The 13,724-nt window shown below is 29.8% G+C and overlaps 1 protein-coding gene across 7 annotated transcripts; it reads left to right on the top strand.

The window, feature by feature from the left end:
* The first annotated feature begins 249 nt into the window (after positions 1-249).
* Positions 250-13,522, top strand: LOC129914211 (uncharacterized). 7 transcript variants are annotated; one of them, XM_055993351.1, is made up of 11 exons: positions 250-1,044; positions 3,317-3,425; positions 4,076-4,200; positions 4,910-5,034; positions 9,204-9,491; positions 9,924-10,054; positions 10,113-10,229; positions 11,906-12,115; positions 12,173-12,538; positions 12,798-12,963; positions 13,062-13,522. In XM_055993351.1, the coding sequence occupies exons 5-11, from the start codon at positions 9,221-9,223 to the stop codon at positions 13,520-13,522; spliced, it is 1,722 nt and encodes a 573-aa protein (XP_055849326.1). In that variant the 5' UTR covers positions 250-1,044; positions 3,317-3,425; positions 4,076-4,200; positions 4,910-5,034; positions 9,204-9,220. The 7 variants fall into 7 exon arrangements, with proteins under 7 accessions (XP_055849326.1, XP_055849325.1, XP_055849324.1 ...); XM_055993350.1 differs by having other exon boundaries at positions 250-1,048; XM_055993349.1 differs by having other exon boundaries at positions 251-1,040.
* Positions 13,523-13,724: the final 202 nt, after the last annotated feature.

The raw sequence follows: 13,724 nt of genomic DNA, 5'->3' as shown, positions 1-13,724 counted from the left end.
CATGTATGTATTGAAAAATTGATTGTCAGAAATAAGATTTATGTGACAAATGCAGTAAAAATGTAAAATGATTATAATGATTTACTTCTTTCAATTATTGCCCCAAATACCCCTTAAGGATGCGCCCGTGTCTGATTTTGCCGCCACTATTATTCTATTATAACTTTTACCAAATCAAATTTTACCTAGGCCTAAGCTAATTTTACCAAGGCCTAAGCTAATTTTACCAAGGCCTAAGCTAAGTTTACCAAGGCCTTAGGTAATTTTGCCTAGGCCTAACCTAATTTTACTTATGGATCTAAGGTAAATTCACCTTAAACTATTAAATTCATTTATCTGTTAATTAAAAGTAATTTACATTATTAGTTGACTATTTGACGCCTTTGTCCTACTTTTCGCAATGTAAATATAAACGAACGAAAATAACCAAAATATGCATTTGTTACCCTGCTTCACTTGCTTTTATTCTTCTTCACTTTATACCCAAAATGCCCCTTAAAGATACGCTCATGTCTTGTTTTCCCTCCAAAATTATTAGTTATAATTTTTACCCAAGCTAATTTTACCTAGGCCTAAGCCAATTTTACCTTAGGATCTAACATAAATTTACCTAGATCTAAGCTAAATTTACCTAGGTTCTAAGCTGAATTTACCTTAGGCCTAAGCTAATTTTTTAGTGACGCCATCAAATCACCTTAGAACTAAGGTGATTTTGTGTTAGTTTTGTTAGAATTGCCTTAGTCCTAAGGTAAATTTTCGCTTTTTACCTAGGGCCTAAGGTGATTTTGTGTTAGATTTTTGGAATTGCCTTAGGCCTAAGGTAAATTCGTTCTCAGATCCCGTTAGAAAGCGTGCTTGAACATCATTCACTTCGTAAATTCATGGCGTGCAGTTCAATTTAGTGCTAAGAAATATTTAACGTGTAAAAATTGTTTTAAAAAGTGAATTATAATATCAATAACCAAGGAAAAACAAAGAAAAGAAGACATAAATACTGTGAACCAGTTAATTAAAACAAGCGTTTTGGAAAATATATCAAAGTAAGTAAGTAAGTAAAGCAACAATCTTTTTTATACAATTTTATCATTATATATTTGCATTTTTATTTCACTCGTAGTAAAGTACTTATTCAACATTTCTTTTTTATTTATTTAATAATACAAATCGTGTGAACTACTCCATTAAATTAAATTAATCTTACAAAATAAGTTTTATTTTGGGCAAGTTTCCTTTTTTATTTGATCTTTGCTTCTGTCCATAAAGATAATTCTGTGATTTAAAATTATTACTTTGAATATTGCTTTAAAGCGGAGCGGCCGCCGCCGCCGTTCGGTGGGGTGGTGCTTCATTGTGGATTTGGGCTTCTCCAGCCACCTTCATCCTTTTATATTCAGTTATGCCCGCCAAGTAAATTGAAACCCCTTCTACGTGAAAAAAATTTACACTCAGCAACAGCGCCCGCCATGTGTATTCCAATTCTTCAACACAGAATGGATCACCACCAGCAAAGCAAACACAGCGTCATTCGGTCGCAGTGCTATAAATTTGCTGATGCTGGTCTATTGTTGATGACAATAAGACAGATAGATATTTGATAATTTTATATTAATTTAATTATTTTAATTTTGTATTCTGATACAAAATTTTTATCGGTGCTGATGGAAACATTTGATAATTCTTTAGATAATAGGGGTTTTTCTTTTTTAGTTCTGAACAGAGTCTGAACTGTCAAAAAAAAAAAATCTTATTTCTTTTTTGTTCAGAGCTTCAAAATGTGTATCTTTTTTGATCTCAAATCTGTTTCAATATTTATTCAGAACCCTCAGAACACGTTCAGTTCAGACTCTGTTCATCTCAACTAAAAAAGAAAAACCCCTAATTGAATCCGTTCAATTTGTTTCACGTTTTCCATTGGCGCGTTCAAACTTGAGTCACTTTCCATAACAAAATTCTAAAAAAATAACGAAAAGCTTCAAAATACAATAAAATAAAAACTAACAAATCGACGGTTAAACTTCATAACATCGTAAGTCGAAAAATTCGAAAAAAAATGTTAATCCAAACAATTCAGAAAATTCAGAGCTATCTTTTGGTATATTCAGTTCAACAATGTTGTTTTGAACATTTTTTAGGAATGACGAAACTCAAAAGGTCGTATTGATAGATCCCATACAAAAACACAACATATTGTTTTTTTATTTCTGAAAAACTTGCAAAAACGACTTACGAGGTTATGAAGTTTAACCGTCGAAATGCTTTATTTTAAGTTCCTTTGGTATCAAAAAGTTTTAAAATATTGTCAAAAAATTAACGAATACCTTATTTTCAGTTAAATTAGTATCAAGAACTTTTAAAATACTTTCAATTGAAAGATTAACAAATAGTTTTAAAATTTGTATATCAATATCAAATGAAAAAAAACGAATAGCTAAGGAATACAATGAAACAAAAGCAACCAAGTTTGTTTGAACTCATAATTTTACTTACAAACAAAAGCTATTGCTATCTTTTAAAATATTTGTTTTCTCATTTTTCCACGAAATAAATTAATTGTTAGTTCAAGGCATTGAAATACGAACAAAAAATCCATACTATATACTCTTTAAGGCCCCACTACCACTTAGCTAGCTACAGATTTATTAACGAGTAATTAGCTGAACGCATTCATTTTTAAAGAGTTCAACTTTTCATTTAGTTTGACGTTTACAACTCAAAAAGCCAAAGCCAAATTTTAATTGTGGGTGAAAACCTTAAGGTGAGTGAAATAAACTTTAAATGCATTTAAAATACAAAAAAAAAAAACTTGAAGAACACATAGAACTATATTTCAATTAATACAAACTAAGCAAAAACTGAAAAAAAAGACATACAGAACTTTATTCAAATAAAACGAAATCGAAAAAAAAACTAACCAAAAAATCAAGAAGCCACGCTTGAAAATTTTAACAAAACGAAAAGAAAAAGGTATGCTTTTTACATAATTATCAATATTTTGTCATTTAAGTACCAGGCAATTATAATTTTATGCCCACAGAAAGTTTTAGTTTTCCATTTTTTAGTGAGTGGTTTGCAGTGCAGCTTCACAAATGCCAAAGGCATTTTACATGATTATATTGAATCTTGAATCTATACATACTTATATGTTTAAATTCAATGCATTTCTGGCTAACTTATTCAAGCTCGTTTCGCTTGTTTTCCATTAGTTACAGGCAAAAACCAATTTGACCAAGTTACTTACTAACGTGGTTCATTTTGTTCAATTTAAAAAAAACTTATTTTTTTCTTAATCTATTAAAATTGTTTCTCTTACATATAGACTCATTAAAGCCGATCAAAAATCACCAATCCTTGACGTAAAATAAGACCCAAAACAAGAGCTAATAGAAGAATCGTGAAAAAACTACAACAAGGAGTTAAAGAAAAAGGTATGATTTTCAAATTTCAAGTAATGATTAGGTATTCAAGTACTAGACATATCGCTGGCTGAGAGTTATAGGGTTGTATGTCTGCAGGGGTTTCCAAAAAAACATACAACCTTATAATTCTCGGCCAGCGATATATCTATACCGCCGGGTACAAAGGGATTAAATCACAAAGTTGTAATCATCGGGTTTTGAGCAATAAACTCTTTATTCTCTTTCATTGGACATCAAAAACATAAAGCTAGAGCAAATCATTTCTATAAAAGTAAACCGATCAGTACTGAAAACCCCTTTGTACCCAGCGGAAAAGTCATAAGAATTTGTCCACCGAAAAATACAAAGTCCAAACTCATTTTACATTATTATATTGAATCTTGAATCTATATACTTATATGTTTGAATTCAATGCGTTTCTGGCTAACTTTTTCAAGCTCGCTACGCTTGTTTTCCATTAGTTACAGACAAAAACTTTAGAAAATAATCAAATTTTATTCGGTAGCAAAAATCGTTTCCATAGGTAGCCACCCATTGACTCAATTCGAAGACCAATTTGACCCAGTTATACTTACTTAAGTGGTTCATTTTGTTAAATTTTAAAATACTAATTTTTTTCTTATCTCTATTAAAATTGTTTCTCTATACTTTACATATAGACTCATTAAAGCCGATCAACTATTTAAAGATTACCATACCTTGACGCAAAATAAGACCCAAAACAAGAGCTGATAGAAGAAAATCAAAAAACTTCAACAACATTGGTCAGGAGTTAAAGAAAAAGGTATGATTTTCAATCAATGATTAGATTTTTAGTACTAGCCATATATTTATGCCACCGGGTACAAAGGGATTAAATCAAAAAGCTGTAATCTTCGGGTTTTGAACAATAAACTCTTTATTCTCTTTCATTGGACATCAAAAACATAAAGCTAGAGCAAATCATTTCTATAAAAGTAAACCGATCAGTACTGAAAACCCCTTTGTACCCAGCGGAAAGATCATAAGAATTGATCCACCGAAAAATTTTATATTTCAATTAATACAAACTAAGCAAAAACTCAAAAAAGACATACCTACTGATACCTTATTTAATTAAAACGAAATCGAACAAAAAAAAAACTAACCATAAAATCAAGAGGCCACGCTTAAAAATTTTAACAAAACGAAAAGAAAAAGGTATGCTTTTTACATAATTATCATTATTTTGCCATTTAAGTACCAGGCAATTATAATTTTATGCCCACAGAATGTTTTAGTTTTCCATTTTTTAGTTTTGTGAGCGGTTTGCTCTGAATTTTGAATCTATATACTTATATGTTTAAATTCAATGCGTTTCTGGCTAACTTTTTCAAGCTCGCTACGCTTGTTTTCCATGAGTTATAGACAAAAACCAATTTGACCCAGTAACTTACTTACGTGGTTCATTTTGTTAAATTTTAAACTGCCTATTTTTTTCTTAAGTCTATTAAATTTTTTTCTCTTACATATAGACTCATTAAAGCCGATCAACAATTAAAAAATCACCATTCCTTGAGGTAGAATAAGACCCAAAACAAGAGCTGATAGAAGAAAATCAAAAAACTTCAACACCATTGGTCAGGAGTTAAAGAAAAAGGTATGATTTTCAATCAATGATTAGATTTTTAGTACTAGCCATATATTTATGCCACCGGGTACAAAGGGATTAAATCAAAAAGCTGTAATCTTCGGGTTTTGAACAATAAACTCTTTATTCTCTTTCATTGAGCATCAAAACATAAAGCTAGAGCAAATCATTTCTATAAAAATAAACCGATCAGTACTGAAAACCCCTTTGTACCCACGGAAAAGTCATAAGAATTTGTCCACCGAAAAATTTTAATTGTTTTTTTTTACTTTTGGGAGCTGATAACTCAGCAGCTTCACAAAGTCCAAACTCATTTTACATTATTATATTGAATCTTGAATCTATATACTTTTAAAGAAACTTTGAAGAACACATAAAACTATATTTCAATTAATACAAACTAAGCAAAAACTCAAAAAAGACATACTGATACCTTATTTAAATAGAATCTTGAATCTATATACTTATATGTTTGAATTAAAGGCGTTTCTGGCTAACTTTTTCAAGCTCGCTACGCTTGTTTTTCATTAGTTACAAAGAAAAACCTTAGAAACCATAGGTAGCCACCCATTGACTCTATATTTTACATTAAAGCCGATCAACTGTTTAAAAATCACCATTACTTGACGAAAAATAAGACCCAAAACAATACCCAAAGAACTTCAACAAGATTGGTCAGGAGTTAAAGAAAAAGGTATGATTTTCAATCAATGATTAGGTATTTGAGTACTAGTGATATAGAAGAATATGTCCACAGAAAGTTTTTATTGCTTTTTTAAGTTTTGTTAGCTGATTGCTTTGCACCTTAACAAAATCCAACCCCATTATACATAATGTTTTGAATTTCATATCTAAATTTGTATCTCTAACCCCTGATATATCAGAAAATAATGCTTATATGAAAAAACGTTTATTCGTACGAATTAAAAACACATTTAACAAAACTTAGCTCTGATTTTTCAATCGTCAGTTAGACTATCAGAAGAATAAATGTCAATATAAAAAAAACTTTTATTCCTAGGAATAAGCTCTATCTGAGGTTTATCTGACTATTGAAAAATTGACCCTTAGTTGAATTTGCAATCTACAATTTTATCTTTAACTTTAATCGCAATCGTTTTTTTTTTTGTTTAATTTAAAATTACAAACATAAGCTTGATAAATTTTGATTTGAAACAATTTTAAAGTAAAAAACTTTCTCACTTCTAATCAGCAGCTACTGAGCCAAGTTTGAAAACTTTATATACTAAGGGCCAATTTTTCAATAGTCAGTTAAACAGTCAGTTAGTACTTATTCCTAAGGATAAAGAAAAAATCAATTTTTCAACACGCAGGTATAGCTTATTCCTAAGAATAAAACTATCTGCTTCTTTCAGAGACGAATAAAAATTATTCTAAGGAATAATCTAAACAAAAATATTGTGTCAGTTGTCAAAGCTGTTTTGAAAGAATTTTCAAAAAAATACAGTGGAAAACAAGAAAACAAAAACAATCATGAATAAAAATGACGTTTAATTTTAAATATTTTTGAATTTGACAATTTTTTTTTGTTATTCTGTAGAATAAATTATTCTTGATTGAAAAATTCAATGTTTTTATCTGATTGTTTATGAGCCTAATAACTTTATTCTTCGAACAGTTAACTGACTGTTTATTAGAAGATTGAAAAATTGGCTCTAAATAGATTTAGTTCCGAAATAAAAAACAAAAACTATTCTTATTCATATTACAGTCAACAAGCTGAAAATGCATTGCGTTATCTGCTCAGAAGAATTTAATTGCTTAAAAAAATTATTCATGCATTTGAAAATTCTACATGGTTGTGATAAAAAAAGCAATTTGAAATGCTTTGAAAAATCATGTCAACAAATATTTAATGGATTACCTTCATATAAAAAACATTTAAGCACCCATTTGAGGAACTTAGATACAATTGAAATCGAACCACCACTAAATATGAACTCTACGCATGATAATTTAAGCACAAAAGCTGGCAATTCTTCTAGTATTTTTGAAAACATGATACAAAATAATCCTTATTCATCAAATGAACAAGAACTACCAGTATCAAATGGCAGTGCAGAAAAAATTCAAGCGCCTTTACAAAGCATTATAGAAAACAGCATACTTCAATTCGTTCTAAGTCAATACAATAACAATAATTTTTCTAGAAAAGATGCATTTACCATACAAAAAGCTGCTGAGAATTTTATTATATCACCATTGCTAGATATAGTGCTTGCCATTGAAATGTGTGAGGAAGATAAAAAAAAAATAGAGAATGTTGTTAAAGAATATAGAAAAGTTATTAATGAATTAAATACTGAGTATAAGCTTGAAAAGTTCTTAGAAAATCGAGATTTATTTAAAAAACCAAAAGAATTTGACATTAACAGAGAAATTTCTCATATTATGAAAAACGGGCAGAGCATTTTAGAGGAAAAAGTAGAGAAGGGTATTCTTATGGACCTAAAATTTGAATTCCGAAAAATTTTTGAAAAACCAGAAAATCAAGAAGTACTTACAACTTTTTTGGATGAACATAGCAAGCCATCGAATATAAGAAATTTTATAAACGGAGAATTATGGAAACAAAAAAAAGCAATGTATGAAAATAAGAAGTTGGTACCATATTATCTGTTCACAGACGATTTCGAAGTAAATAATCCACTTGGAGCTCATAGTGGAGTTCATAAATTAACAGGAATATACTTTTCCATTCCTATATTCGAAAATTATTTTAAAGTCAGTGACATTTATCTGGCTGGCTTGATTAAGGCTCATGATATCAAAACATACGGAAATGATTTGACAATTTATAACCTTGTTCAAGAAATTATTTCTCTAGAAATTGAAGGAATTGACCTAATTCTTAATGGCCAGAAAACAACAATTTGCTTAGTAATGGGCCTAATTTTGGGAGATAATTTGGGACTTAACCAGATTCTTGAATTTAGTAAATCTTTCTCTTCTAACTACTACTGTAGGTTCTGTATAGCGCCAATTGCATCGACTAAAGTTATGTGCAAGGAAGATTCAACATTGATTAGAACTGAGGAAAATTATGATGAGAATTTATCTAAAGACTTTTCATCTACAGGAGTTTACAAAAACTCAATTTTGAATAAAATTCCTTCTTTTCATGTTGTAACTAATTTTTCCGTTGATCTTATGCATGATATTTTTGAGGGCGTTGCGCATTATAATCTGACACATGTAATACAACATTATATAAAAAACAAAGTATTTACGTTAGCTGAACTTAATGAATATAAGTTAGCATTTTCCTATGGAGATACTGAGAAAGGGAATGTTTTTAAGGATATTACTGTTCAACATTTGAAAAGAAAAAGACTGAATGCTTCAGCAAGAGAGATGTGGACATTTATTCACCATTTTCCTCTGATGATTGGTCACTTAATCCCAGTAAATGATGAAGTTTGGGAGTTCATCATTATTTTTATAAAAATGATTGATATATTGCTTTTACCACAGTGTAATGACAGCAAATTAGATGAACTTGAACATCTAATTGAAAAACACAATGAGTTATATCAAAATTTATTTGGCGATACTTTAAAACCTAAACATCACAATCTTATCCATTATCCTCGAATTATACGATATTCAGGACTTCCAAAATTTTATTGGTCATTTTTATTTGAAGCAAAACATCAAGAACTAAAATCATACAGTAGAGTTACATCCAGCCGTAAAAATATTTTACTTTCAATTGCAACGAAATTCCAATTCAAGTTCGCTTACCAAATTACTAAACCCAGGGACGATTTTCTTCAATTCTCCCATCATGATGAAATATCTTCTGTTGCTGAAAATATATCCGACCTAAGTTTCGATATATTAAATCTGAATTCAAAACATTTCGAAAAAATTGAATATCTAGGAACAGTCTATAAAAAGGGTTCTTACTTATCAATAACCAATAATTTAAATGTGATTTTTTTTATAATTACACGTATAATCATTTTAGATGCAAATAGAAAAATATACATGCTTTGCCAGGAAATACCAACAATATTTAACGATCATTATATCATTTTCCAAAAGAAGAAAAATTTATATTAAAATCAATTACAGCATTTGATGGACCACCGGTCCATTCTCATAAGATTCTTTATGCTGGTGAATTCATTCGCAAAAAACACTTTTTTTCATAGAAAACAACGACTTCAAAATGGATGCTGAATTACCAAGTAGTGAACTTGTTGATGGAAGTGACGTCGAAGTGAATCTTCAATCTGAACAAAGTTCAATAATTTATATGAACGAAAAAGGCGAATTATCATTAGTCAATCCCAATGATCCAAACCAATTAAACAGGGTTGAAGTTACAGTTCAAAATATCATTCCTCAAAAAGACGCTGAAACAAACGATGATGACTTAGAATTAGCCAATCTACTCATGTCGTGGGAACTCTATGACCAACTTTACAAATTTCTTAAAGGTTAAATCTCTTTTTTTATTTTATAGCCTGTTTCGACTTGAGCTGAAAAGGGATAATTTCGCAAATCGTCGCCGTTCAATGAAAACTCCCTAAGTCCATTTTTCGTTTATGGAGAAATTGCATTAGAAATTGGTTATCCAATATTAAAGATCCAAAAATGATTTAAGCTGAGTGTTTCTTTGCATTTTGGTAAAATAATTTTTTTTATAGAATTGAAAAATTAAGCTTCCGTTATTGGTTAACTTGAAAAATTTAATAAAAATCGAAAGTTACTTAGGGAGTTTTCATTGAACGGCGACGAAATGATCTCATTTCGGATGTTAAATTTTTTTAAAGTAAATTATCTCATTTGGAAACTCATTTTATAGAAATCATTTGCTCTGGTCGAAACAGGCTATTAGAAATCTAACCCAAAATACTTGTATTTGACAGACAAGAAAATCAACATTGAGGGGTTGAAATGCATGAAGGAAAGACATATCGACCAAATATTCTTGGAATTCCCAGACTTCAACACAAAAATGATCTTCGAGTCTAAATTAGGAATTTGGCAAAACGAAAATGTAAGCAAAACTTACTTTTCCAAATATGCATTCAGTTTAATTTTTCTTTTTTAAACAGGGAGTTTTTACTGTGAGTCCGAGGCCCGTTAATAAATTGACCAATCAACACTCAGTAGAATCGTGGGTTAACACTTTGAGTAGTCCATCGCCAACAAGTAGTTCATCGGATTCTGATGTAAGGTACCAGGTATATAATATAGATGGCAAAAAAAAAAAAAAATTTAATTTATTTTAATACATATAGATATAATTGTTTAATATTTTAATAAATAGACTAGGATATTCAAATTATGACATCTTGCACTCATTTAATAGATACAAAAGAGATCAGAACGAACATTTTTTTTTTTAAACCTAGAATGATAATCACATTTTTATATGTCTCAGAGAACGGAGATTATCTTTCTAGGGTTTCCAGGGATTTTATTTAGAAAATAATTTAAATATTGGCTATGCAACTCTGTTACATGGAGTGTTGCCTCCATCATCGCAGCAGTTTAATGGTAAATTGAAGAAATTTACAATTGAAGATTCAAGATCTTCTTTCACTCTGGAAGTGGAATATGCAGGCCAGGTCGAACCTATGCTAAAAATAAAAAGGGAGGAATGTTTAAAATCGAAAACAAAACTTCAGCCCCTAATAATTGTTGTTGGTGAGAGATTTCATTATAATAATTTTTATGTGTCCTTGGACAATATTATGTTTAAATTAGATACTTATTTGGACTGCATTATTTTTTATTTAAAGCTTGTTTATGTATTAAAAATATTCAATACCTTCCACAGTGTTTTTCGGTATGGGTTTTTATACAAATATTTTTCTTTAATATTCAAGACGGTAAAAAAATACCTTCTGTTTCCACTTTATTAAATGATATCAATGCATTAATTAATTAAATCATATCAATGGTAAATTGAAGAAATTCACAATTGAAGATTCAAGATCTTCTTTCACTCTGGAAGTGGAATATGCAGGCCAGGTCGAACCTATGCTAAAAATAAAAAGGGAGGAATGTTTAAAATCGAAAACAAAACTTCAGCCCCTAATAATTGTTGTTGGTGAGAGATTTCATTATAATAATTTTTATGTGTCCTTGGACAATATTATGTTTAAATTAGATACTTATTTGGACTGCATTATTTTTTATTTAAAGCTTGTTTATGTATTAAAAATATTCAATACCTTCCACAGTGTTTTTCGGTATGGGTTTTTATACAAATATTTTTCTTTAATATTCAAGACGGTAAAAAAATACCTTCTGTTTCCACTTTATTAAATGATATCAATGCATTAATTAATTAAATCATATCAATGGTAAATTGAAGAAATTCACAATTGAAGATTCAAGATCTTCTTTCACTCTGGAAGTGGAATATGCAAGCCAGATTGAACCTTTGCTAAGAATAAAACGGGAGGAATGGTATCCTTGGACAATATTAAATTTAAATTAAATACATATTTAGACTGTATTAATTTTTATTTAAAGCTTGTATATGTATTAAATATTCAATACCCTCCACAGTGTTTATTTTATGCCACGTATTCTTATTCAAAAACATTTTTTCTTCAATATTCAAGACGGTACAAAATTCCTTTTTTAAATTCATTAGTACTTTAAATGATTTACGTTATCAGTAACTCTATTTGAAAAAATTTTTTTTGAATGCAATTTGATTGTATGAAATCCTTCATCATCAAAGCATTTAAAAAACTGACTGTTCAAAAAAGATTTTTCACTTTCGAAGCGCCAGCCAAATATAACCCATCCTGCAAAGGAAAAGAAAAAATGTTTTAAAATCGAATATGAAACTTTAGTAGTAATGAGTGAAAAATCGATTATTTAATTTTAGGTAACTGTACTAGAAATTTTGAAGAAAACAGAACAGGGCAGAGCAATTTTAGAATCCTATCGCCTCAAAAATTGTTTGACTCCAGAGGATCGAACAAATTTGGTCCACAAAATTGTCCAATATTTTACTGAAAATAAAAAGAAAATGACGGTTAAGAGGTGTGAAATCTTGGCAGAGGAAATCGTAAAAATTTTTCCTACAGAAAACTTGGTTGGTTTTTTGGGGGTTCAAACTAAATTCGCTTTATATTATAAACTTTAATTACAGGGTTCGTACTTTGTTCGAGGGTTTAACAAAATCCCCCCCAAGGGTAAACTGTACGACCGATATAGAGGACAACGAAGATCTCTAAAGCAGCTCTATAAAACTGATCCCACGTCATCAAAGAAAGTTAAACTGGCAGAAGTGGAAGATAATTCCAAAGAGGATTGTGATGAAGAACCAATAAACGAGACCGAGATGCAAAGGGTTTGCGACGAGCTGAAACAAAACCGGGACTGGGAAACAGTTACTAAACAATGGAAACAAACTATGCCATTCAGGAGGGATATGATTTCCCAAAGCTCTGACATTGACCTCCAGACAGTCCTTCAGGAGTGGCCGCTTTACAAATATTCACGAGCGCCAGAACTGGTAAGAACATTCGTTTTTAATAGGTTTTTATAAGATCAAAAAGCGTAGAGCGCATTTTGTTAAAGCGCTCGACGCTTTCTGATGTAACCATTTTTGATATAAGCCAATTAAATTAGGATAAAAGAGTATTTTCAGTTATATAAACTGTGTATATATTTTATATCACTAAAAAATTTCTTCAACTTTAATTAATTACATTGATGTACACAATATCTATAATCTTCTACATAATAGTATGTTTTATTCTGTCTATTAACAGATTGCCATGGATTACAATTTTATAAAACCGAATAATGGGTTCGACTTCACCAAATGGGAACAATTTTCGAAAATAGCCCTAGAATTGTTCACAGCGAGGATCAAGTGCAGCGCTCTTAAATCATTCCTCAATGAATTCAGGGAGAATATTGACGACCTTGACATAGGTAGAACCTTGTTTTTATTTAAACTCTTTTTTTTTAAATTCTGTTTTATTTTAATTTTTTAATTATTTTTTACTTATGACGTATTAATTTATTTTCAGATAACGTCAATATTGGCTATGCAACTCTGTTACATGGAGTGTTGCCTCCATCATCGCAGCAGTTTAATGGTAAATTGAAGAAATTTACAATTGAAGATTCAAAATCATCTTTCACTCTGGAAGTGGAATGTGCAGGCCAGGTCGAACCTATGCTAAAAATAAAAAGGGAGGAATGTTTAAAATCGAAAACAAAACTTCAGCCCCTAATAATTGTTGTTGGTGAGAGATTTCATTATAATAATTTTTATGTGTCCTTGGACAATATTATGTTTAAATTAGATACTTATTTGGACTGCATTATTTTTTATTTAAAGCTCGTTTATGTATTAAATATTCAATACCCTCCACAGTGTTTTTCGGTATGGGTTTTTATACAAATGTTTTTCTTTAATATTCAAGACGGTAAAAAAATACCTTCTGTTTCAACTTTACTAAATGATATAAATGCATTAATTAATTAAATTATATCAATGTATTATTTTGTACAGTCCATGTTCTACATATACAGTACTGGACAAAATAAAATACGCACTATCCGAACTTTCACATTTATGCTATTCTCGCTCCCCAAGTTATCAATAAAATAATCTTTAGTGAGAACTTAAATTAAGAACTTAAATTATTTTCTCTCTCGTTTCAAGCATTTTTTACATTATTTCGACA

This window comes from Episyrphus balteatus, chromosome 3 (genome assembly GCF_945859705.1).
Source record: "Episyrphus balteatus chromosome 3, idEpiBalt1.1, whole genome shotgun sequence".
In the NCBI taxonomy this organism is placed as follows: domain Eukaryota; kingdom Metazoa; phylum Arthropoda; class Insecta; order Diptera; family Syrphidae; genus Episyrphus; species Episyrphus balteatus.
The sequence above is the reverse complement of the archived record's forward strand: the minus strand, read 5'-3'. Positions and strand labels throughout refer to the sequence as shown.

What these genes read in the sequence shown, in the direction of transcription:
- LOC129914211 (XM_055993351.1), top strand. Translation starts at nt 9,221, where the DNA reads ATGGATGCTGAATTACCAAGTAGTGAACTTGTTGATGGAAGTGACGTC. An exon ending in ACTTTACAAATTTCTTAAAG is followed by an intron (nt 9,492 to 9,923) that starts GTTAAATCTCTT and finishes TGTATTTGACAG; the next exon opens with ACAAGAAAATCAACATTGAG. An exon ending in TTTTTCCTACAGAAAACTTG is followed by an intron (nt 12,116 to 12,172) that starts GTTGGTTTTTTG and finishes CTTTAATTACAG; the next exon opens with GGTTCGTACTTTGTTCGAGG.